This window comes from Panthera leo, chromosome E2 (assembly GCF_018350215.1).
Source record: "Panthera leo isolate Ple1 chromosome E2, P.leo_Ple1_pat1.1, whole genome shotgun sequence".
Taxonomy (NCBI): domain Eukaryota; kingdom Metazoa; phylum Chordata; class Mammalia; order Carnivora; family Felidae; genus Panthera; species Panthera leo.
In genome coordinates this window covers 49435815-49460501 of record NC_056693.1, presented here as the reverse complement: position 1 = coordinate 49460501, position 24687 = coordinate 49435815, and the positions used below count along the sequence as shown (strand labels likewise).

The 24687-nt window shown below is 56.9% G+C and overlaps 1 protein-coding gene across 3 annotated transcripts in view; it reads left to right on the top strand.

The window, feature by feature from the left end:
* BCAR1 (BCAR1 scaffold protein, Cas family member) overlaps positions 1-24687 on the top strand; it is a 37920-nt gene that overhangs the window by 2726 nt on the left and 10507 nt on the right. Inside the window, exons 1-3 of one of the 3 annotated variants that reach the window (XM_042919254.1) lie at positions 10242-10441; positions 20645-21256; positions 21341-21379. In XM_042919254.1, coding sequence (XP_042775188.1) covers positions 10430-10441; positions 20645-21256; positions 21341-21379 — 663 coding nt within the window. In that variant the 5' untranslated portion in view covers positions 10242-10429. Of the gene's footprint in view, positions 1-10241; positions 10442-20644; positions 21257-21340; positions 21380-24687 lie in introns of those variants that run through there. The other 2 variants (XM_042919255.1, XM_042919256.1) reach the window with 2 other exon arrangements.

Sequence of the window (24687 nt, the reverse complement as noted above, 5' to 3'; positions counted from 1 at the left end):
GAGAGGTTCCCTGATGTCTGTTCCTGCCACTTGCTTCCTGGCTGTGAGATGGATGCTATCATTCTAGCCTCTCTGCTCCTTTTTATTTATTTATTTTATTTATTCATTTTAATTTAATTTAATTATTTTTTAATGTTTTATTTATTATTTTTGAGAGCTAGAGAGCGATCAGGGGTGGGGCAGAGAGAGAGGGAGACATAGAATCCGAAGCAGGCTCCAGGGTCTGAGCTGTCAGCACAGAGCCTGACTCGGGGCTTGAACTCACGAACTGCGAGATCATGACCTGAGCTGAAGTTGGACGCTTAGCCGACTGAGCCACCCAGGCGCCCCCAAATTATTATCTTTCTCTCTGCTCCTTTGTTGATGGATGACAGGCCCTATCAAGGAATGGAGTGCTGACGTATGTGCCGGGAGCTGGGCTCAGGGCTTCTTCACAGGCTCAGGGAGGACCTGTGTCTTGCCAGGGTCGCGTGACCACTGAGAGACAAAGTCGGGGTGGGAACCAAGTCTGGCAGCATCCGAAGCTGGGAAGTGAGCATCATCCTGCACGGCCTCTCTAATTGTGGGGGCTGTGGCCTGTTGAGCTGTCCACACAGGCCAAGGCTGCTGAGAGCCTGACCCTCTGCTTGTGGTTTTACAAATGGGAGTTTGCATAACCCCTTTGGCACCCCAGAGAGGTCAGGCAGCTTGCCCAGGGCTGTGCAGCAGGGTGGGCTTAGCCCTGTGAGGCCCCAGCTGAGGGTGATGGAGATCACTGGACCAGGCGTGGCACCTGGTTGAACCTCCACCAGCGATCTCAGGAACCTGGGTGGCTGGTTCTGTCCCAGCCAGCACCGTGATGGGAGAGCTGGCCAGGAAGCCAGGAGGCTCTGCCCTGGGCTCGCCGCTGGCCTGGGCAGCCAAGCTGTGGACAGCCGGGGCCCGGTGGAACAGGCTTAAAAGAGGATGGTGGGAGGAGGCAAGGTCCTCGTCCAAAGTCCTCCGGTCAGTCTCCAGAGCACCTGGCATGCCCCTCCTCCCACCTGGCCTTGGATCTGCCTGGCCCTCCCTCTGCAGGAAGTGATCCCCAGCCACTGCCTTGCTCACCAGGTCACTTCTCACCCTCAGGTGCTCAGGCAGAGGGCACCATCCTGCGAAGCCCTCTGGGACTCATGTGTTTATCGTTGGGGTTCCCTGGTTGCTATCAGGCTTCCTCAGGGTAGGACGCAGGCCTGCTTGGCACCTCTGTCTCTGCCTTGTTGCCCCGCGTGCCCTGGCTGCCTGCTGAGGGTGTGGCACTGGGAGCGCAGAGGAGCCCCCGTGGACAGGCGGCCGTGTCCCCATGCAGAGAGCCTGATGCCTCAGCCACGGTCCTGGAAGCCTGGTTGGAGCTGATTGGAGGTTTCCAGAGAGGCTGCTTCGGGACGGGGAGGGCATGTGGTGGGTTGAGGCCAAGGACTCTAGAATGAATCCTGCTGGCTTGTGTGCACCTTGAGCCAGTTACTGAACGTCTGTGTGCCCATTTTCTCATCTGTGTTACGGGATGTTAACAGCACTGAGAACTCTGAGAGTTTTGTGAGAACTTGGCCAGGGTTCCAGAAAGCTCTTTGTAACAGGCTAAAAAGTCCTACATGGCAGTTACTTTTGTTGAGGTTCTGATCTTTCTCCTGCCACCACTGGCAGGTGCAGTGGCCAAGCCCCACCCCTGGCTCTGGCACAGTCAGTTCGGGCAGGAGCGATCAGCTCTTTGTGGCCCAGTCTTCCTCCACTGGCCCTTTGTCTATAGTTGGTGTGTTTCCTACCAAGGCCTTAGCTTGGGATGACCCCGGACCCTCTCCTGCCCCAGCCTGCCTACAGGACCTCTGCCTCTTGAGCCTTGGATCACCAAGTACTTGTCCTCACCGCCGACGTTGAGGTGGATGCCCTGCCCTGAGTGCCCCCAGGAGTGGGTGCAGAGTTGTAGACAGTGGAAGCCACTGGGGCCCTGCAGGCCTGTCGTCAGGTGCGATCAGCAGGCTGCTAGGTTAGGGAGTGGCCCCTTCTGCAGAAAGGAGGCACGTGAGGGGGGCTCAAGCCTGTGTGTAAGGCAAGTGGGCCACAAGGCTGGGAGGATAGCACCCACTGAGTCCCCACTTCCCACCTCCAGTCGTGAGACTGTGTTTCCTAGGTGCCTGTGCTCTGCCCCCTCCACCCACGGTGTCACCTTTGGGTCCCCAGCCTTTGACTCTGGCTTTTGTCACAGCTGCCTGCCTTGATGGCATCCTGGTCAAGCCCCATTGTTTCTTTGGTTTACTCTTAGTCACTGTTTGATGGTCCGTTGTCTCCCTCTCTTCAAGAAAAAGAGATATGGCTAGGAACAGGTTGGGGACTGGAGTCGAGGTGGGTTGGATGCCTGCACTGGCAGGATTGATGGTCACAAGTTGCAGCTCCAAAATTAATCCTTTCTTGAAAGGGGATTAGAGGCTAAGGGGGCTTTTCAGTAATCTAAATTTATTATTTAAATCCTTCCAAGTCCAGGAAGGATTGGAAGCCGATTATAGTGAAAGACACAAATAGTCTGGGATCATCAAAAGATCCAGAACTATGTAATATATGGGGAAGGTAGACATACATAACTTTAAGCTTCCTGACAGCCAAGGCAAAAAGGCAATGGTGGGTTTAGGGTTGCAATACTTATTTTTGGTATTCCTAATCCCATGTATTTTTTCCTCTGTGGTTTGTTTTATTTTTACCAGTTGAGACTCTAATAGGAATATTTTATGTGTATTGAAATGGACAGATGTTAGATGAGTTTTGACTAATGCAGACCCCATGTAACCATCAATCAAATCAAGATAATATCTCCATCATCTCAGAAGATCTTATAGTCAACTGCCCCAGCCCCCATAGGGTGGCCAATATTCTGATTCCTCTCATCATGGCTTAGTTTAGCCTGTTTTTGAGCTTTATATAAGTGGAAACATACAGTGATACACTCTTTGAGGTCTGGCTTCTTTCGTTCAGCATAACACTTTTAAGATTTTCATCCATGCAGTATGTATCAAGAGTTCTTTTTTCACTGCGATGTTGAGTAGTGTTCCACTTATGAATATGAAATTATGGACTTAGCCATTCTCTTGTTGATGGATATCTGTCTCTCTCTCTTTTTTTTTAATGTTTACTTATTTATTTTGAGAGAAAAAGAGAGAGCACAAGCAGGGGAGGGGCAGAGAGAGAGAACCCCAAGCAGGCTCCATGCCGCCAGTGCAGAGCCCAACACGGGGCTTGATCCCGCGACTGTGAGATCATGACCTAAGCCGAAATCAAGGGTCAGACACTCAACCGACTGAGCCACCCAGGCGCCACTCTGCCTCTGGTCTTTGTATGCTGTGTATTTTTAAGTACTGACGCACTGCCATTGTTGTTGGTGTCATACCCTGTTTCGGTATATTCCAAAACCCGATATCCAAGCACGTGTGCCTTGAGGTGTACCCAGAGCGTTGTCTGTGCTGCCGGATCCTGGGTCCCCCCAAAGTTACAAGCTTGTTTAGGAAGTCGTGTGACCACACACCGTTCTGTTGAGCCCTCCTGGGTGTCCGGGGTTTGAATTCCCTTTTTCTAGGTTGCCCAAGAGGTGAAGTGTCTTAGGTTTTTGAGTCACCTGTGTTTACCCCTGGCCCCTGTCCACTCCAGAGGTTCTGGTAGGGAGACGCTTCTAGGAAAGTAGGCGGTAGGAGGGGAGGGAGCCTTACCTGAGGGCTGCCGGCGTCCCTCCCCCTCTCAGGTCTGGACAGATTCCTGGCCTCACTCCTCTTTGTCCCAAGACGCCCCACCAAGCAGACACTCCTGGCTGCTCTGCTTCAACTCCGAGGGGCACCGGCCCGCTGGACACCTCCCCACTCAAGGAAGGGGGAGGGGTTGCTTGAGAACCACTCCCTGCATCCAGGGACTGAACACCTCCTGCTCCACTCTCCACAATGAGCGAGTTGGCGAGCCTGGGCTATTTTTACAAATCTTTACTGTTCTTTTTTAACACATCACGAGCCTCGTGGAAGAGTCACACATCTGCTTAAAGGCCACCTCCTCAGAGAGGACCCTCCCCCGCCGCAGGCACCTCGTACGAAGTAGCCTCTGCCATCACTCTGCCATCCGTCCGTCTCCTTCTCCTCGCGGGCTCTCAGCACCATAGATGGTCACGTGTTTATGTGGGGGGTGGGCCCACGCACACACCCTGCGGTGCAAGTTCCCCAAGGACACGGACACGGTTTCTCAGTAGCTCTGTCCTTGTGGCGAGCAGGTGCTGAAGGAATGACCCGCACGCTGGCTGTGGTATGTGTAGTGATGGACCCCGTAACCAGCCGTTCCCCACACGGCCAGCCCCCCCCCCCCCGCCCCGCCAGTGTTGGCCGGTGGATTTGGGGGCGACTGGGCTTCCCAGAAAGATTTTGCCCACGGGTCTCAGAGGAGGTTTTGTTTCTCTTGCGGTCCAAGGGCTCAGGGAAGCTCAGGGCACCCGAGCAGGGGCTGGGAGAGTAGGGAGGGCCTAGTGGAGCAGCCCAGCAAGTGCCTCCCGGTGCCAGGATGGGTGGCGCTGGTGTGTAGTGGGAGGTGGTGGGTGCTGCTGACCCCAGGGTGCCTTTGTCCACTGTGCAGTCTCATGGCCTGGTGACCGGCAGGACTGCTGGTGTCCTCACGCTTCACGGATGCGCCAACCGAGGCTCTGAAAGGTCCGGTGATGGCGGAGGGTCCCATGCCAGCTGGAGTCATTAACAGTCTCTGCTCCCGTCCTTGTGGGTGGGTTCAAGCCGGGTGAGGACTGGGGTCTGGGTGTCCTGGGACACACGGAGCCTTTCCCTGTGGGCTGGAGCAGGGCAGGTGGGACGCCCCCACGGTGCTGTCCACGGAGGGAGAAGCAGCGGTTTTCCTGGTGGCTGCCTGCCATGGCTCTGCTTTCTCCGCGTCGCTCCTTCCTGTACTCTCGCCCCGCTGCCCCTCCTGGGACCCCACTGCACCCCCGACCCCGACCAAGTGACTGGGCAACACTCTTCCGCCTCTTTGTGGGTGTGGGCACCTGTGTTCCTGCGGAAGTAGGCTGTGAGGGGGGTTGGCAGATGGCATTTGAAGGCACCCCCCTCCAATTGCCCTGATGCTGGCGCTGGTTGCTATGAGGAGAGGCGAGAGCAGATGGCTAGCTCGGGTGGCTTCTTGACCACACCCCTGTCCCTGCTGGCCCAGGCTGTCAGCCAGATCCGGGGAGCCACCAGCCACTAAGCTTTCTCTCTGAGGACAGGGACTTGTCCCTGTGCCTGTCTTCATCCCCCTCCTCCAGCCAGGACCAAGCTCCTCTCTTCCCCTACCCCCATTTCTTCTGCTGGCCTCTTCCTCATTCCTCCCCCAGGCAGTGTTGGGGACAGGGAGGGGGGTGAGCATCGGCAGGGAGGGCAGAGTGCACCTAGACCCTGACCTTCTTGCACACATGGGGGCCTCCACCTGCCAGCACCCAGGGGGATCCCCTGCCAGGAGAGTGATGGTTCTCAGAGGGAGATGGGAGGAAGGGGTGCAGAAGAGAAAGGGCCACCAGGGTCAGTGCCCTGGGGTGTGGCAGAGAGACTCTGGGAAGTGCCCCAGGGCCCAGCTCTGTCATCCTGCTCCAGCCTTGGGCCTGCTGTGAGCAGAGCCCCTCTCTGAAGCAGGCACTTTCCTGCGGGTGCCTCCACTGCTCTCTAATTTTCAAATTAGAGAAGCAATAAAAGAATTAGGAGAGTATGCAGTTTCTTCCGTTCCCAGTCCTTGAAAGAGCCAGAGGGGCTAGGGGAGGGAGCTGTGAGAAGGTGGGAGCATTGCAATTGCTGGAACCAGGCCTGGATCTAGGAGGCTAGCCAGCCCTCTGCCCTCACCCCTGGCTCTGTCCTTGCACCCGGCAGTTCCACCCCCACGCTTACCAGGGGTCCTGGTTTCGACCCTGTACCTGGGTCTCTGGGCACTAGTCCGGGCACATGCTGAAGGGGCCGGCAGGCTGAGATCTGGCTCTAGACTGGCCCCGCCCACCTTCCCACAGTCAGGTTGCTCACATTAATGACAGATGAACTGCCCCATTGGTCACTGGTCACGCCATCCTCAGAGAGCAGGGAAAATGGGAAAGCTCTTTATGTCTGACAACTGCAACATCACCCTAAGAGTGTATGCTCTGCACTGTCTGGGGTCCCCTGGGGTGCTTCTCTGTAGGGACACGCCTGGGGAGTTGGGTGGGGTGGGTTACAGATGTAGCTCCCTTCCTGGCGGGGTGACCTGGGCACAGCATGTCCCCTCTCTGGGCCTCTGGGGAGTGGTGGTTGTGACAGCAGGTGTGCGGGGTGTCCAGCCGTGTGTGGCAGTGGTTCTGGATGCAGCTGGATTCCCTTCTTTTCTGGCCCATCCACAGGCAGGCCTCAGCTCACAGGCTGGGTTCGAGCTTGCCAAGGTGAGTGGCCAGCCCAGGGGAAGGCGTCAACACCCCGTGGCCCTCCAGATACATCATTTCTTCCTGTTCCTGGGGCTGGCAGCACTCACCTCCGGCCTCAGGAAATCCTTTCCTGCTGCCGCTCCCAGAGCTGCCGTCAGCTGACCCATCCGCCACCCTCTCCTGCTGCTGGGAAAGCGACTGCCTGCCGTGGCACTCTGCAGGCCATTTTAGTCTGCTGTTTTCATTCACTTGGTCATAAGCGTTTTCTTGCATGATTTCTCAGTCTTTGAAAGTGGCTATCTTGTCTTTTTTAATTTTTTTAAGTTTCTTTACTTATTTTGAGAGAGACAGAGACAGCACAGGGGGAGGGGCAGAGAGAGGGAGAGAGAAACCCAAGCGGGCTCCGTGCAGTCAGCTTAGAGCCCGATGTGGGGGTCGAACTCACTGAACGTGAGATCATGCCCTGAGCTGAAACCGAGAGTCGAGAGTCGGAGGCTCAATCGACTGAGCCACCCAGGCGCTGGGAAAGTGGCTATCTTAATAGCTACACAATATCCCATTGAGAAGGCAGTCGCCTATAGTTGGGCCTTCAGGTTATGCCCCCTTTTGTTTGCTGTTACAAATGCTGCAACAGACATTGTTGGGCTGAAAGCAAGAATAGTTCTTTGTGCAGTGGGTTTGACCTGAAGATTAAGATGCAAAAAGCCCAGAGAGCAGCGCTGGGTCCCAAGCTTTTCCTCCCATTTAGGGTCTGGGATCAGCAGCAGCCTGCACCCCAGTAGACACTCTAATGGGCGGATGGGAACCATCATCCCCATGTGCTGGTCCCACCATGTTTCCTACACAGCCAGCTACTCTGGGCTCAAAGGGGAGGAGTTGGCGACACCCCCCCTCCAGCCCGGGGCGGGGTGGGGTGGGGCTCCTCCTCAGCCAGCAACACCTCCGCCTTCTCACGCTCATCACTGCCCCCACATTCCCCTGTACTGCCTGTGGGGGTGGAGGTGCTGGGCCCCAGTTCTGAACTCACTTGTGTTTGGGGAGTGCTTGGGTCTCAGCTGCTTGTCCTTTGGGGTCTCCGGGCGCGACAGCTTCTTTGGCTTTCCGAGCCCTGGTGCCCCTGTGCCCTCATTCTCTTCCTGCCCTGTCCTGAAGCACCACCTGTCTAGCAGCCCCTTTGTCCCTTCCCTGGCCATCAGCTCTGATCCTTTTGTGGCTGGGAGTCTATAGAATGGGGCCAGGGGCGGTAAACTGGGTCTCAACCTCTTCATCACGAAAATGGGGCTAATTGCAAAGCTTGTTTTACAGGATCTCTGCGGGCGTGAAATGAGCACATAGTCATAGAGCTCTTCGTCCAGGGCCAGCATGGAAGCTCTCCTGGGGGCTATATCACTGTCAGAGCTTCTTGGCCCCAAGGGTCTGCTTCCCCACACATCCCAGCTGCAGCCTGCCCAGGGTGCCCCTCTCCCACCCATCTACCTGCCGGCCTGGGAGGGGGCATTCCTCTCTCCTTTCAATCTCCGCCCCCCCCCCCCCCCCCCCCTTCCATCACTGTGGGGCACAGATCCTAGGGCCTTGATTACAAAGCGGAAATGCCATTCTGGGAGGCACAGGCTTGGGGAGTGGGAGGGAGTTTAAGTGGAAAAGGAGCAAATTTTTGAAATGCCTCTGCCTGAGCTGGGTTCCCCTCCCCCGCCTGCCTGCCCACACCAGCAGCCCCGCCCCCAGCGCTGCTTTAATCCTGAGCCAGAGTCGGGAGGGTCTCCTGTTCCCTAGGTCCCAGCCAGCAGCCTCCTTTCTCCCAAGGCCAGCTAGGATGGAGTAGGGCCAGCCGGTTGAGGGCCAGGCATTTTGTGTCCCCACCCACCCTTGCGGAGACCTGCCTGGAGCCCTGCAAGCAGGGTTCTGCCTGGCTGTGGGGCCTGGTCCCCACCCCTCTCCTCAGTGGAGACCCTGGAAAACCTAAGGACTCCTCGAGCACCCAGCACAGACAGCTTCTCACGCATGGCCTAGCTGGTTCCGATCTGCTTCCTTGGAACCTGGGGTGCCAGCCGCGCTGAGGACAGGTTCAGGGTTTAGGAGGGCCCAGGCTCACAGCTCCATGCCTGACTTTGAGGCAGACATTGGGAACAGCAGGAGGGTATGCCCTAGGGAGTGTTTCCCTGACACCTGGCTCCTCCTGTGGGAAAGTGACAGCTCCTCCTCCAGAATGACAAGGGGCCAGTCTCCCTCCTTGAGGACTCTGGGTCACAAATCCCACCGCTCCTTACTTCCCTCTCCTGCCAGGCCATGAGTTCTGTCTACTGGGTCCCTGTGAAGTTTTGAGGAAATGCAGACGTCTAGGTCCCCCACACTCAGTTCTTCTGGAGCAGGGAGAACTAGGAATCCAGTTTTTTAAAATTTAATTTATTTTAAAAAGTAATCTCTATACCCAAAGTGGGTCTTGAACTCAAAACCTCAAATCAAGAGCTGCATGCTTTACCAACTGAGCCAGCCAGGCCCAAGGAATCTGATTTTTAACCAGTTCTCCAGGGGCCCTAGCCCACCCCCTTCATTTTACAGGTGGGAGAGGGCTGAGGTGGCACACCTGGCCAGGGGCTCAGTCAGCTGAGCCCTGGCTGTCAGGCCTGTGTGTCTGGTGGAGGGGCAGCTGTGGATCCATCTTGGGCTAGTATGTGTTTTATGGGCCCTGCCTGAGGGGCCTCTGCAGAGCAAAGCCAGGCTGGCCGCTGCTTCCCTGGCACTGTGAACTGCCTGATGGTGTCCCTATGCTCAGCAAGGGGTCTAGGATGAGGGCTAAGGATCCTGGAGATTGAGGCACAGAACTGGCTGACTCTGGAGCAGGTTGTATCCTACATATCCTTGCAGACCATTATGCAACCCTGGATATGCTCAGGGACTCTAGCACACCCTGATTCTGCTGTGTGGGGTGACAGTCACTGACCTCGGGAGAGTGGACTCAGGAGAACCAAGGTGCTCTCCACTATTTCCCTCCGGTGGTTCTTCTTCCCTCTCATTCCCAGCAACCTCCCCCTCTCCCCATGTTGTTGGGCACAGGTGTTAGAGGGATTGTGGGTGGGAGCAGAGCTCCTAGGGCAGAATGGAGACCATGGGGGCATGCTTCGGGGATGCTCAGTTCAGTTCAGTGGATAAGGTGGGAGATCGTGAGCCCCTTGACCCTGGGTAGACTGAGCCTCAGGCACATCTGATAGAACAGACTCTGTGGCTCTGTGGCTCTTAGGTTATGGGTCTCTGTCGCCCTGCCTCGTGTCTTCATTTCCTGGAGCTCTTAACAGGATAGGCCTGACCAGAGTTGGTGCGGTGGTCGTTATTAGTTTTCTGCCAGGTGGGGTATGCCCCTTCCCTATTACTTCTACATTCAGATCTGAGTCGGATGGCCGGACGGACACGCGCAGAATGCCCCGGGTTTGGTGCGTGGTGAAGGCAGAAGTCCACTGGAGGTTAGGCTAGCGTTTTGGGGTCTGCATGGGGGCTGCAGCGAGCGCATGGGGGTGGTAATCCCAGCAGTCTTCCCAAAAGAGGGGGCGTTTGCTTAGGCCTTGAGGAGGGGCGCGTTCTCGCTCTTACTGGAGGGCAGGGGACATGCATTTGGGGAAAAGAAGATGCCCTCGGTGCTAGCCTCGCAGGCGGGTAGCGGGTGGATGCCTAGGACCTGGTGCGGGGTGGGGGTGGGGTTAGGGGCGGTTCCACTGGGCGGCGCGCGCCCGCGCCCCTCGGGCTGGCGGGCGGCTCATTTGCATGGGAAGCCACAGTGGCCAATGGGCTCGCACGGCCGGGCATGCTGGGAGCCGGGCCCCGCCGGGGGGCGGAGGCTGCGACCGCGGCGGCGGGTGGAGCGAGGTGGAACCTTCTCTGGGCAGTGGTGGCAGCCGCAGGCGTGGTGGCTGAGGCGGCCGGACCCAGACCGGGACCCGGACGGCTGCGGCCCTCTCGGGGCCCCGAGGGCGCGCGGCGCGGGCAGCTTGGTGTGCGCCCTTGCGGGGAGGCGGGGCCGCAGGCCGGCCGGACACGATGAACTACCTGGTGAGTGCGGCAGACGCGGCCCCGGGTCCGGGAGCGCAGATCCGGGCGGCGTCCGCGTACCGGCTTCCAGGCGACCGCCCTGCCCACGCCCGGCTCGGTCCCAAGCGAGAAAGAGATAAATGTGTGGCATTTCCTGCCGGACCTGCGGGTCCTGGGAACAGCTGGCCGCTGGAGTCTCCGCGGGGTCGCGACCGGGCCGGGGTCCGAGGTCTGAAACCCCTCTCCCGCCGTGGCGGGAACGCCGGGAGGCAAGGACTGCGGAAGATCCCAGAGCCTGTGCGCCCACGGGGCGGTTAGAAGGGCGGGACTCAGGGGCCGCTGGCCGGCAGGAAAGTTCCTGGATCCGGGAAAGTTGCTGGCGGGAGTCCCGTTCTCCCCCTGCCGGCCGCCGCCTGCTGGGTGACCTTGGGCCTGCGTGACACGCCTCCGAGCCTCAGTTTCCTCAGCTACAAAGAGGGGTCCGAGATTCCTTGGATCGTGAACTTCTAGGAGGCGTGGATTTCCAGCAAGCGGGATGGTGGTCCATCTCTGTTTTCGAGTGGGGAGCAGCCCCTACCCACCCCCAGGCTAGGGGTTGAGCGAACAAATGCGTGGTGATTGAGGAGGTGTTGGTGCGCCTGGAGCACCAATCCTGGGTTTGTTAATGATTCACCCCCAGCCTGCCAGCACCGGATTCCAGGCCTGGGGGCAGGCTCTTCTAGGCCTTTACCTACCACGATTGCCCTACCTTCGGTAGGAGCCGGATCATGGCGGTGGGAGTCCATGGCTGCGCCGTGACCCCGGGTCCCAGCATTTGAGGGTGGAGCTTGTGGAGGGACTGGGCTGCCACTCGAGTGTCCGCAACCAGGGCTCCCAGCCCCTCACTGCTGCAAGAGCTACAGCCCAGAGCGGTTTTGGAGCAGTCGAAGTTGCGATTTGCTGAGGGCTAGGGTGCTCTAGGACCGAGGGTGGGTTAGTGCCTGGAGAGATTTTGGGGTCTTGGATCCCAGACTGGGGACATCAGCCCACTCATCGGTCTTGAGGACAGGAGTTTCTTTTTCCTCACTTCTCCCCTGAGAGTCTAGGCTGGGAGGCACTCTCCAGGTTTGCTGTTGACTTCTGTGCCCATTTCAGCCAGGCTTGGACACGTTCCTTATCCCTCTGGGCTGGGAGACACATCTTCCTGTGCCCATTTCCTTTCCCAGGTGGAGAGCTGATGATGTGATGTCCCAGGGTGGAAGAGTCGACTGGCCTAGAAGAGCAGGTGTGTGCTGGGTGCTGGGACAAACCCTCCTGGCACCAGCACCCTCTACCCACTTGCCCTGGGCAAGGAAGGAGCCCAGTGGGAACCGGTGGAAGCCGGGCAGGGCAGCCCCAGGTGCTGCTGGGACTGTCACCCTTGGTTCCAGGAGGAGAGCTGGAGCCTCTGGCCATTACACTTTGCACGAGCCAGGTGTGAGTGCTGTGGGCTGCTGGCACCATCCCGTCAGGCTCGGAGAAGGGTTTGAAGTAAGGGCAGCGCCCCTAGGGCGTCTTGAGCAGGAAACGCCCCTGAGACAGCTGCTCTCCCCGTTGTCATACAGGTGGGGAGACTGAGGCAGAGAGGGACAGGTACTTGTTCTCACAGAATTGGATCTAGAACTTTGTCTCCTGGTATAGGAGACATGCTCTGTGCCACAAGTGTTCCACCCCACCCCTCCCTGATTAGGAGCGCTCTGGTCCCTGGGGTGCTGTTGTGCCGTGCTGGGGCTGCCAACTTGGTGGGGTCCTTCTGGTTCCGGGGCTGTGTTTCTGTGGTCCCTCCTGGCATCCATTGTGCTTCTAGGAGTTCCCACCACCCTTTTCTCTTGGGCCTGGAAAACTCCCTTCCCCACCTCCTAGGAGCCCGTAGCTAATTGGGACAGCCAGAACCAGAGGCCAGTTGTGCCCCTCAGGAGGCTTCTGGAAGGGTGAAGGGCAGTGTTGGAGTCACACTTGGTGAGTGAGTTGTAGGGTTGAGGTGATAGGGATCATTCTCCAGCAAAGATACTGGGCAAGCTCCTCTTCCCCTGGGTCCTCAAGGCCCCTCGACAAGGGGCTAAAGGGTGGTCTCCCTTCAAGGAAGGGGGTAGGGCTGGGCCCTCTAGCCCTGGAGAGAGGCCCTGGCTCCAGTGTCTTGCTGCCCTAATTCCCTTGCACTTTTTTCTTTCTTTCTTTCTTTCTTTCTTTCTTTCTTTCTTTCTTTCTTTCGAGAAGAGAGAGAGAGAGAGACAGAGCGCAAGCAGAGGAGGGGCAGAGAGAGGGAGACACAGAATCCAAGTAGGCTCCAGGCCCTGAGCTGTCAGCACAGAGCCCAACGCTGGGGCTCGAACTCGTGAACTGTGAAATCATGACCTGAGCCAAAACCAAGAGTCAGATGCTTTCTACCCTGGCACCCCTTAAATTTTTTTTAATGTTTATTTTTGAGAGAGACAGAGCATGAACATGAGCATGAGTGGGGGAAGGGCAGAGAGAGGGGGAGACAGAGAATCTGAAACAGGCTTCAGGCTCTGAGCTGTCAGCACAGAGCCTGACGTGCGGCTCGAACCCACAAACTGCGATGTGAGATCGTGACCAGAGCTGAAGTTCCACGCTTAACCGACCCACGCAGGCGCCACCGTCCCCCTGCCCCCCTTGTACTTCTGAGTAAGGAGTGGAGTGGAGTACTGTCCTGGAGTGGAAGCAGCTCAAAGAGGGAAGCAGGGCCCCATCTCAGACCCTCATCTCTACTGTGCATCCCAGAAATCAGGGGTTCGGGACTCTTTTTTGAGCTAGAGAACCCCACTTTTTGTGCCTTCGTGTTCCCCTCCATCCCTGCCCAGGCAGATGCTGCTGCTTTAAGGGTTGCAGCAAGTTACCATTTAGGGCTGGGGAGTGGCAGTCCACAGGGGGCTTTAGATGTCAAGGTGGAGAAACTGGGGTCTTAAAAGGAGTGAGGTCCTTCCTATCCCCCCTGGGCTGTCCCTTCTGCCTTTTCCCCTCCGTGATGACGTGTCTGGGGCTGGTGCTATCCCTGAAGTAAAGGTCTGCCTCATGCTGAGCGCTCTTCAAGAGACTGAATCCCAAGAGGGGACCAGCAAGGCCCCAGGGATGGAGAAGGAGAGCAGTGGGTGGTCAAGTGCACAGCTCTGGCTTCTGGCAGCCTGGGTCAGTTCCCTGAGCTAGGTGGCAGTGGTGAGGGTTCCAAAGGGGTTGGGGACCATTCCCAAGCTGTTAGTAGTTGGAATGGACTGCAGGATAGAGGGCTTTGCCTTCCTACCATCTTGGTGCTCTGACTCCAGCTTGCTTGTTCTCATCATCTGTGGTGTGTTAGGGGCTGCAGGTGTTATGTCCTACAGCACAAAGGGCCTGCCCACGCCACCTTTCTGTCTGTGCCCAGCGTCCCAGGGACAGTGCCTGGGATGCCCTGGCAAGGGTGGTGGCAGGGTCCTGCTCCTGGCCCAGAGCTGGCTCCGGAGACAGAAGCATCTGCTGGCTGGGCCATGGCTCATGTTTGTTTGAAGGAGCTGCTGGCAGTGGCCATCACAGGTGGATTTTTAGTCCTTCATTCAACAGACCCAGTTTCTAGGTACAGAGTATCAGTCATGGGGCTGAGGACCCACATATAGTCCCAGCTCTGTTCTCTGAGCCTCAGGCACTCCTGAGGTAGGTAGGGCAGGAGCTGTGCTCCTCTTGGGATGGCTCTGGAATAGGGGTTGCCCACAGTCTTGCTCCTTGACAGTCGAACACTGAGGACTTGAGCCCAGACCCTGGCTACTCGCTTGTCCCTGGGTGTATTAGGGGAGTGACAATAAGGCTGGCTGGGATGGAGTTTCACCAGGGACGAGGGTGTGGGCATGTCTGGGAAGGGAAGGAACTCTGCCCTTATGGTGCCATTAGAGCCTGGGAGGCAGGGGGAGGGGATGGTCAGGACCCTTACCAGTGGGCCCTTGGCTACTGCCTTTCCAGGGGGATTCTGCAGGCACCAGTGAGCAGGGGTTGTGGATGCACACTGCCACTCAGACACGCATGCATTGAACCTATATCCATTAGCCACTGGGGGCTCCTTGAGACAAGCAAACAGAATACCCCAGAAATAATCTTGGCCCGAGTAGGAGATGGTTCCGAGTATGAAGGGAGCTAGTGTTTCCCAAGTGACTACTGTGTGTGAGGCTCTATGTTTGGAGCTGGGGTGTGTGTGTGTGCTTGTGCACGCGCGCGTTGGTGCTGAGGGACAGGGGGGAGTTTCAGGAAAAGGCCTGTCAGATTTCCGCTCTTGGCTTCCAGGGACCTAAGCATCAACCTGGAGCCTTCCAGCTCTGCTTTATCGTAGAGCCCAGGTCTGCCTCTGCTGCTTCCTGACTCTGTCCCTAGCAAGTCGGGTAACTGTTCTGTACCTCAGTTTCCCTGTCTGCAAGATGGAGGTAATCAGTCTCTCATAAGGTTAAAAGGGATGACTGAAGTACGCAAAAGAGCCTGCTCCTGACAGAGGTCGTCGTTACTGCTGTGACTGTGACTGTAGTGCTGTGAACCTGTCCGTCATGTCCCCATCAGCCTGGTGTCTCCTCACCAGTTCCAGCTACCAGGTCACGCCTTCCTGCAGAGTCAGGGTTTAGGGATACCCAGAGCACATCCAAGGCTCCCAAGGCAGCAGGCGAAGCCAGTGGAGAGACCCACATAGGCGTCAGATGGCTGCAGTCCTCCAGACATGTGCCCCCCTGTGGCCAAGGCCCAGCTACTCCATGTCTGAGGGCACACCTGGGCTGGGTGGGTCTGGTGCCCACAGGGCCCCGGGACACAATGAGGGCTATTCTCAGAGTCCGGCGGGGCCTGTGGGGCAGCCCCGTTAGCCCCCATGTGCGACAACCAGCGTGTTGTTCTGAACGGGGCCTGGCGGTGTCGGCGTTGAGCTAGAGGTTCTCCTTTCCCCTCCTTCTGGGGTGAGTGAGCCCCACGTTGTCTTCCTGGCTTCCTCAGGCATGGCCACACTGCTACCAGGGAGGCTTGGATACCACCTTCTGTAAGGGGAGCTTCTGCCTAAACCCGCTCATTCAGGGCCAGGCTCTGTGCACATGTGCCTGAGGGTTCCATACTGAAGGACCCCACCCCCTGCCCTGTCCTCTCCTGAGCATCTGGGTCAGAGGGCACAAAGTAGGCAGTAATGAGATGCTTGGGTCAGCACTTTGAGTTGGGGGCAGTGGGGAGCGTGTGCTCAAAGAGGGGCATGGAGCCTTCCTGGAGGAGTGCCACCCAAATCCTGTTGTGGAGTAGAACACAGCCCAGGGTTTCCTAGAGGCAGGAATGAGGTTGGCCAGAGGCTTGGGGCAAGTCAGGCAGCACTCTCTATGGTCCCCTGGAAACACGTGGCTGGCAGTGTCTGCATGGACTGTGATGGTGCCCTGGCAGCGCGCCCCTCTAGACGTCATAGCTGTGCCCCCCTTATGAGATGGATGGGAAGGCCCTGATTGGCGCAGCAGTGAGGGAGGCTGGAAAGCTAGATTCTGGGGGCGCTGGCCCCTCTTCCGTGCTGGGGCAAGACTCTGGGTCTTGAGGAGTGTGTCCGGAGTAGATTTGCTCAGATGCTGTAGGCTTTGCCCTGGCCGGCCTTACCTGCCATGAGGTGCCACCACTGGATGACATCTACTGAGGTCTCATGCATTGTCTCCCTCCAGCCTCTTCCTCCTCCAGTGCCCCGGCTCATGCCCATCCTCTGCCAGTATGCTCTTCCCTGGCTGGTGTCATGGTTGTCTGTTTTTCATTCTTCATGAATCATCTGAAGGATCACCTCCATGGGGAGGTCATCTTTGACCACTCTATATGCAGTGGCTCTGTCCTGCATTATTTTTGGCATTGCGGTTTTCCCCCCTGCCCTAACAAATTGTTTGGTGTTTGCTCCACTGGAATGTAAGTGCCATGCAGATAGGGCCCTGGTCAAGCTAGACCTGCACCATCTTGCAGAGCCTGGCCCAACACCTGACAGAGAGCAGGAGCCTGGCAAATCTTTTGTTAAACAAAAGAACAGTCCTGTGAAACCAAGCCTGTGGCCTTAGCACAGGGGATCTGGATTCTCAGAGGCCGAGAGACTTACCCAGGGTCACCCAGCAGTAGAGGGAGAACCAGACCCAGGTCTGGTTTTAGTTGCTTGACTTGGAAGAAGGAAGGAGAAGCAAGGAGGAACATGTCTCAGGAGCAGCTGGGGAGGCTCAGAGGCCCAAAGCTAGGGTGCTCGGCCAGCTGGAGTGCCCAGTGCCAGCGGTGCCTAGGACTCAGGAACAGGCTGTGGAGAGGCTGCTCCTGGGACTGTGGGTGGAGGCACCAGCTGATGCAGGCAGAGGCGCTCCTGGTGCCAGGCACCCTGTGCCACGTGCCCAGCCCAAGAGGTGCTTCCCAGCCTGGCTCCAGCCGCCCCAGACTATACAGTTGCAGTCGTTGTTGGCCTTGACTGCTCAGTGAGCTCACGCCAAGGGGGTGGGGGCTGGCCACCCTGGGTGCAGGAGGCCCCACAAGCTGTCCTGGGCTGGGGCAGACCCTCCCCCTCTATTCCTCTCCCCCACCGGACCTTGCCCTTTTTAGAGCCTTCCAGCTTCCCGGAGCACCCAGCACTGCCTGGCAGGGCCTGGTGGAGGCCCCTCTGCCAGCCTTCCTTGGGCTGTCCTCCTGAGAGGTGAGGGGCCTCAGAGGGGCAGTCCCCTCTGTCTGTACCCCGCCCCCTCTGACTGGGCTAGAGGGGAATTTTCCCGTGACTCACTCTGCTGGCACTTCCTGTGGTCACCAGGGCAGGGGCTGGGGGGGACCCACTGGGGTGGCTCTGTGTTCTGGGGTCACAGGGGGAGGGTGGGCCGGGTGTCCCGCCCCCTGACGGGATGTGATTCCCTGAGGCAGGCTGCAGACCATATTTGGGAAACTTGCTTTTCTTGCAGGCAGCTGGGAGATGGGGCCCATGGGCCCCCATGGGCTGCAGGACAGCCCCTGCCACTGTCTGCTCCTCCTGGGGCTGTGGCCTCTGGACCTGCTTCGGCCTCCTCTGTCCCATCCTGACTTGTGGCCTAGGAGGTGGTCCACTGTTCTTTTTCAGGATGTGTTTTTTTTCTTCAACCCCCAAGCCTTGTTGAATACAAACTGAGAAATTCTCAAAAACAGGAAGAGAGAGCACCCCGTTGTCTGAAACATTTACACTGTACTTGTATAAAGTTTTTTCTTTTGTTTTTTCTTAATTTTTTATTTTTACTTATTTTTTTTAATTTTTTTTAAACATCTATTTATTATTAAGAGACAGTGAGAGATAGAACATTAGCATGGGAGGGGCAGAGAGAGGAAGAGACACAGAATCTGAAGCAGGCTCCAGGCTCTGAACTGTCAGCACGGAGCCAGACGCGGGGCTTGAACCCACAAACTGTGAGACCATGACCTGAGCTGAAGTCGGATGCTTAACCGACTGAGCCACTCAGGCGCCCCTGTTTTTTCTTAATTTTTTAATGTTTATTTATTTTTGAGAGAGGCAGAGAGAGAGACACAGAGTGCGAATCGGGGAGAGGCAGAGAAAGAGGAAGACACAGAATCCGAAGCAGGCTCCAGGCACTGAGCTGTCAGCACATAGCCTGACGCGGGGCTCGGACTCATGGACTGTGAGATCATGACCTGAGCTGAAGTTGGATGCTTAACCGACTGAGCCACCCAGGTGCCCCTCAAACATTTAGACTGTTCATCTTACCCTCTCCCCATTTTTTAAAAGTTCAAGTGACATTTTATTGAGGATGATTTATGCTTCAGTGCATATTTAATCATTATAGTCATGACATGGGCAGTGTTGCAGTAGCCAGAAGTTTCGAGGGCCTTTGCCTCAGTGCTCACCTTGCTACTGGGGTGAAATCTCTCTTCTGTGCTGTCCATGAGCTGCCCCCCTGGGCTGGCTTCTCCCCTGATCCAGCCTCTCTCGGTTCCCAACTTTCCAGCTTCTGGCTTTGTCTGGGTCTGGAGGCTCTGAGTTGCTCTGGAGAAATGGGCTCCCAGCTGATCCCTGTTCCTCCCCTCCCTGGGACGCCAGAGCAGCCCTGGTCTCCTCTCACCCAGGCACCTCCTTTGCTCTTCCCTCTGCTGGGAACCGTCTATGGTATCTCTGGGCCTGACCCGAGCCTGGCACCTGCACAAAGGGAGTAGCTCAGCAGAGCCCGAAGACCGAGAACACGGGGGCCTCCCCAGTCCCGGTTCTTTATCCCGGTGATGCTCGGGCCTGCTAGCTTGGGCTGTGCCGTGCTGTGGTCCTCCCGCCTCTATCTCCCCAAGGCCTTTCCCAGTCCCACACAGGCTGCTTGGCAGCAGGGCCTTTCTGTGCCAGGGCCATGTGGAGCTCATGGCCCTGCTCTGCGGTGGAGGGGGAGGAGGGTTGCTAATTAATGGAGCCCTGTAGTCGTGCGTGCTTCCGGGGTGGCCGGGAGGGTTACCAGGAGAATTACAGGGTAAAATGTGGGGCTGGTGGAGGGTATTGCTCTTCTGTGGTCACTGTCTTTTGAGACCCCTTTCTTATTTTGCTGTAATTTCCTCATTCCTGATGTCTGTCCCTTTTTCAGAAGCATCCGTGCTAATGTAACGTGTCTAGAGTCTATCCCTGGGTGAACGTCTGGAAAATAACATAGAGTTGTTTTGTAGACATTTATTACATTTACATAAACGATTCTGGGCCATAGATCTGCCTGTTATTTTGACTCAGGAGGGCGTGGTTGACCTTCCTTACCAGATACCTAGACACATGCGGGCGCACAGAGCAGAATCGCAGAGATGTCTCGCTGTGCTGGTTGGACCCTGAGCATCCTTCGTAGTGGTCTTGGCCATTCCTTTTCCCCTTCAGAGAACTTGCTGTTTTCATTTTGTTGGTTTTCTGTTGGTGTTCTTATCTTTGCCTTGCTGATTTGGAGAAACGCCTCCAGATTCTAGATTGATCCCTCTCTTGTCATTGGTGATCCGTTACCCTGTCAGTTTTGTGTTCTCCCCCAGGCAGTAGAAACCATTCACTTTGGTGAGGTTGAGTCCATCCATGTGTCATTGTTGTTGTTACCTTACGTTTTGTGCTTTGGGGATCTTTGTTTCTAGAGTTGTATTTCATAATTTTTCCCATTTCTAGGTCACAAAGATATTCTCCCCGATTTTTTCTTTTATTAGAGCTAGAGTTGTATCTTTGACACTTGCGTTTTTAAATGTCCTTTGTTTATAACACAAGGCAAGTGTGTGGACTGATTTTTCTTCCTACAGTGAATGAGTTCTCATACCACCTGTGAAGCGGTCTTGTCCTTCTCATGGCCGTGTGGTACCACCTGCAGCGTCCCACGGGTTCCCCAAGCATGGGGCTGTCTCCGGGCCCTGTCCTGGTGCATCGGCCCCGTGCCAGCTCGCTGATGCGGAGTTGTGGCACATCCTCACAGCTTGAAAGGAAAGTGGAGTGCCCATTTGCATCTCATTTTCAGAACTGACCTGCTTATTCGTGGACCTCTCTTCCTCCATTTAATTCTAAAAGGATTCTCCTCCTTTGGTCAAATTCCTTAAAAAAAAAAAAAAAAAAATTCTGGCATTTTTGTTACAATTGTAACTTATTAAGTAAGTTTGGGCAAATTGGCCTTTTATAGTGCTTAGTCATCCCACCGTGAACTTGGTATGTTTTCCCCTTTATTCAGGTTTTTCCTTGAGCCTTTTGGCAGAAAGTACACATTTTTTCCCCTGAGGTCTCCTGCTGTCTTTGCTTGATTAATTCCTGGATAACTAGTAGCTTTTTGTTGTTGTCGTGCGATGTCTTTTCTATATTTCTTTCTCATCAGTTACTGATTCTAATTTGTTGGAATTATGACGTAGATGATCATATGGTCTGCAGATGGTGACCGTTTTGTCCCTGTATGTCCCCTCCCCGCTCTCTCTTTTTTTTCCTCTTGGCTGATTGCTCTGGCAGGACAGCAGGACTGTTGAGTTGGAGCAGGGAGGGTTTGCATCCTGTTTTCTTCCCAGAACGTGGTGACCATTATTTGCATTATTACTCTTCTCCCCAGTGTTGTCATGTGACTTAGGGAGTGGCTTCCCTGGAGTGAAGGTGGTGGCTGCAGTCGAGAGGATTTTGGGGCTTATTTGGAAAATGCCAGCATCAGCTGGGCCTCTCTGCTGGTGGGGGGTGGGGTGGGCAGAGCCCTCTCTGCCACTGAGCCCCTGATGCACATCCTCATGCACACCTGCTTCCTCTCTCCCCAGAACGTGCTGGCCAAAGCCCTCTATGACAACGTGGCCGAGTCCCCGGATGAGCTCTCCTTCCGCAAGGGTGACATCATGACGGTGCTGGAACGGGACACACAAGGCCTGGATGGCTGGTGGCTCTGCTCGCTGCATGGGCGCCAAGGCATTGTGCCCGGGAACCGCCTTAAGATCCTGGTGGGCATGCACGACAAGAAGCCAGCAGGGCCCGGGCCTGGCCCACCTGCCACCTCGGCCCAGCCCCAGCCTGGCCCCCACGCCCCGGCTGCCCAGTACACGCCCATGCTGCCTGCCACATACCAGCCCCAGCCCGATAGCGTGTACCTGGTGCCCACCCCCAGCAAGACTCAGCAAAGCCTCTACCAAGCCCCTGGACCCAGCCCACAGTTCCAGTCTCCCCCAGCCAAACAGACAACTATGTTCTCAAAGCAGATGCCCCATCACCCTTTTCCCAGCCCAGCTCCAGACCTTTACCAGGTGCCCCCAGGGCCTGGCAGCCCTGCCCAGGATATTTACCAGGTGCCACCTTCTGCTGGCGTAGGACATGACATCTACCAGGTGCCCCCATCCATGGATGCACGCAGCTGGGAGGGTACGAAGCCACCGGCAAAGGTAAGGCTGCCCTGTCAACCCCCCTGGCAAGTTTTGCCCAGGCCCTGGTTTCTGGGCCCAACTGAGTATCCTTGGCGTCTCTAGGGCTCCAGCTGCACGTTTCGTCTGGGGCCAAGATGGGAGGTGAGTGTTTGGGGAATGTGTTCATCCGTCTACTAAAGGTGAACAGGTAACCCACAGAGAAGACATCCAAGCTGGCATTGAATCATGAGGTAGCCTTCAGTGGACAAACCCCATTGGGAGGGTGTCACCAGCAAAGGATGCAGTCTGTCGAAGGCCTGGAAGTCTGGAAAGGGTGGGCAGGCGGGACTTGGCAGGTGAAGCCCGAGCAGCACGCTGGGGACCAACCGCCAGGGGTGTGGTGCTCCTGAGGAACCAGATACCTGCCAGAGGGTGAAGGGTTTTGAGTAGAAGTGTCCTGCGCACTGCGTGTTCTAGTGACATCATTCAGCCCGCAGAGTTCAGGGGACAGGGCCCGGTGGGGGTGGGGGACACCCAGGAGAGGGAGGGGTGTTGGGGGCGCTCAGTAAAACTGTTACGTGAGAGTGGCTGAACGTGCACAGGAGTCGATTGGATACGAGACTTTGTCGTATGCCGTGGTTTGGATGTGAGCGGTGTCAGGCTGACAGCACCTCCGTGGGTATCAGGGGCCACACCTCAGTCCATCTCGTTCCACCATCCTCGACACGGGGCTTGGCATCTCATGGGCCAGGATGGTTGCCGCGTCAGCTCCATCCAGTGTGTCTGCATCGCAGCCAGCAGGGAAAGGGGGAAGACAAGGGGAGAGGCCAGCCTCCTTGTGTCTGGGGCTCCCACGAACCCCCTGGGTGTGCGGGTCAGCCCCCTGGGTGAGCATGGAGCGCATCTGGCATTCCCGGCTCCACGGGCGCCCGGCCCCTTCTCTCCTGCGGCACGTTGGCGGGCAGCAGAGGGACCTGTTCGTGATGCTCGGACAGCGGGGAGGACACTACCGGGGGCGTTGCCAGAGTAGGGTCTCTCAGAGGTCACCTTGCACGCTGTTGCCAGGGGACGCGGGGTTGAGGGACAGGGCCCTGAGGGCGGCACCCTCGGCTCTACACAGGCCTGCCCGCACGCCCCGCCCCCAAGTCCGTCCGCCTATGCGAAGGAGGAGGCTCTGCCCCACTGGCTGCTCTGGGCTGAGTGAGGAGCGGCCTCTTCTCCCCTGTGGCCTGTGTCCTTCTGTGTCCAAGTCCCTTGAAGATTCGGGGAGTGAAATTTCCAAGGCCCAGAAGGAGAGGAGGCCTCCCCCATATTGTTGAGGACAGAGTCGTGGCACCCGGCACTCTCTCCTCCATGCTGTTCTTCCCTCACAGCTCGCCCAGGAGGACCTTGAGAAACCCACCCCTGCCAGCAGGGAGGGCCCCCGAAGCCAGCCCAGCCCCAGCTGCCGGGCTCACCCCTCTGCAGAGGGAGACCGTGGCAGGCAGTGTGCCCCGGAAGCCCTTAGGATAAGCCGCTGAGGATCAGCTCCCCGAGACCCAGACCAGGCCTCGTGTTTGTGCCACGTCTACTCTAGAGCCACCTGTGTCTGGGGAGACGGTGGCTGAGTGGGCGCTCCCCTCATGGCACCGAGCCTCTGTCCTCAAAGCGTGTCCAGGGCTTTGGGAGCCCTGCCCGTTCTAGCTGGGCAGTAGTCAGCAGGGAGCGTCGCCCTGCCCCTGCCCACAGGGTGCAGCTTGGTAGCCAGGAGACCTGGCCAGAGGTCAGGCTGGCCAGCCGAGGGTGGAGCTCCATGGACATTGGCCACCAGGGAACCCTGGGTCACTGGCTCCCACTTCCTGCCCTCCCTGCTCCTTCAGCTGCCTGGCCAGAGATGGGCCGCTCCCAAGGTGCTTTAGGGAGAGGAACAGAGCCCTGCCAGGGAAACACCTGTCTTGTGGGGAGGTGGCAGGGAGCAGTGCCTGGCTGGTGAGCCTGAGGACAGGCCATAGTCTATCCCCCTGTATGCTCACACTCACTCACAGACACACACACAGTCCCTCTCTTGGTCACTCTCGCTCACTGTCTCTCTCTCTCTCTCTCTCACAGTCCCTCTCTTGGTCACGTGCTCGCGCTCTCTCTCTCTCTCTCTCTCTCTCTCTCTCTCTCTCTCTCTCTCTCTCTGTCTCACACACACACACACACACACACACACACACACACACACACACTTGGCACATCCCCTGGAGAGGCATGCCTTTTCCCCTGCCCGCTTCTCTCCCTGAATCTTTATGGACAAACTTGTCGTGGTGTCTGTGAGGTTGGGGCACACAAGCTGGAAGCCCCGTGGACCAGGAAGCAGCAGCAAGACCCCTGTACTGGGCTGTAGACTTGAACCCACATTTTGGCTGTGGTTTCTGGTTCCCTCCCTTGTGAAGGGCTTGTTCTCAGGTTCCATCTGGGCTCACTGGCTGCCCAGAGCCTGTGTCCCCAAGGGCCCTCATCTGGCTGGTGGCCTGGGAACAAGAGCCCTGTGTCCTGGGGCTTGGTGGCTCTCCTCTAAGAAGCCTCGTCTCCTCGCTTGGGCAGCCTCGGTTGCATCTGCTTTTATATTATGATCATGAAACGGTGCTTATGTGTTGTAGAAAACACACAATGTACGAAAAAGCGTGGAGAAGAGATTCCCCCGTCAAGAGGTGATCCCTGGGAATTTGGGCATATTTTGTCTAGCATATTCCCTATCTTGCAGAGATTTGTATGCAGACTTTTGCATTTTGAAATTGTAAGTTCCACAGTTATCAGAAGCATTTCCTTGGGTCCCTGAAGTGATTGTGATCGCCACGCCAGATTTTTCTGCGTCACCCCCTCCCCGGGGATGGATTCCAAGCAGTTTCAGATTGCACGTGTCTCTCTTAAAATGAGGCGATAAACGTCTTGGTGCGCGCTTCTTTGCCCACATTTCATGGTTCTGCTTTCATTAGCCTTGTGCTCCCCCTCAGAAGTTTGGGAAACTGAGGCTTCTGGTTCAGGGGTAGAGGTCAGGTAGGGGAGGAGGTAACCTGCCAGGACAGGGTAGAGTGGGCGGGGGGGTGGGGGTGGGCTTGGTATCCAGGAAGCTAGAAGGTGAGCGATGAGAACAGTGGCCAGGAGACACAAGAGGAAGAAGGGTCAGATGTCTGGACCCTCGGCCAGAGTGGCCTTTGTGGCTGGGGAGAGAAGTTGGGGCCACGGCACAGCATGAACATCCTCTGGGCTGGGACGTGGATGCCGAGGGCAGGAGCAGGTGGGGCCCGCAGAGAGGGAGGTGTTTTTGTGAGGTCACTTTTGGGGGAACACCTCTGGGTCAGGATCTGCAGCTGTGCTAAGGGGACAGCTGTGGCGCTGGGTCAGGCACTGGGGCAAATGCAGTTGAACTCAGCACCATTCCTCCTGGGGAGCCCAGGAGCTTGGAAGGGGACCTGCGCCCAGCATGTCCCTCACTCTCAGTGAGG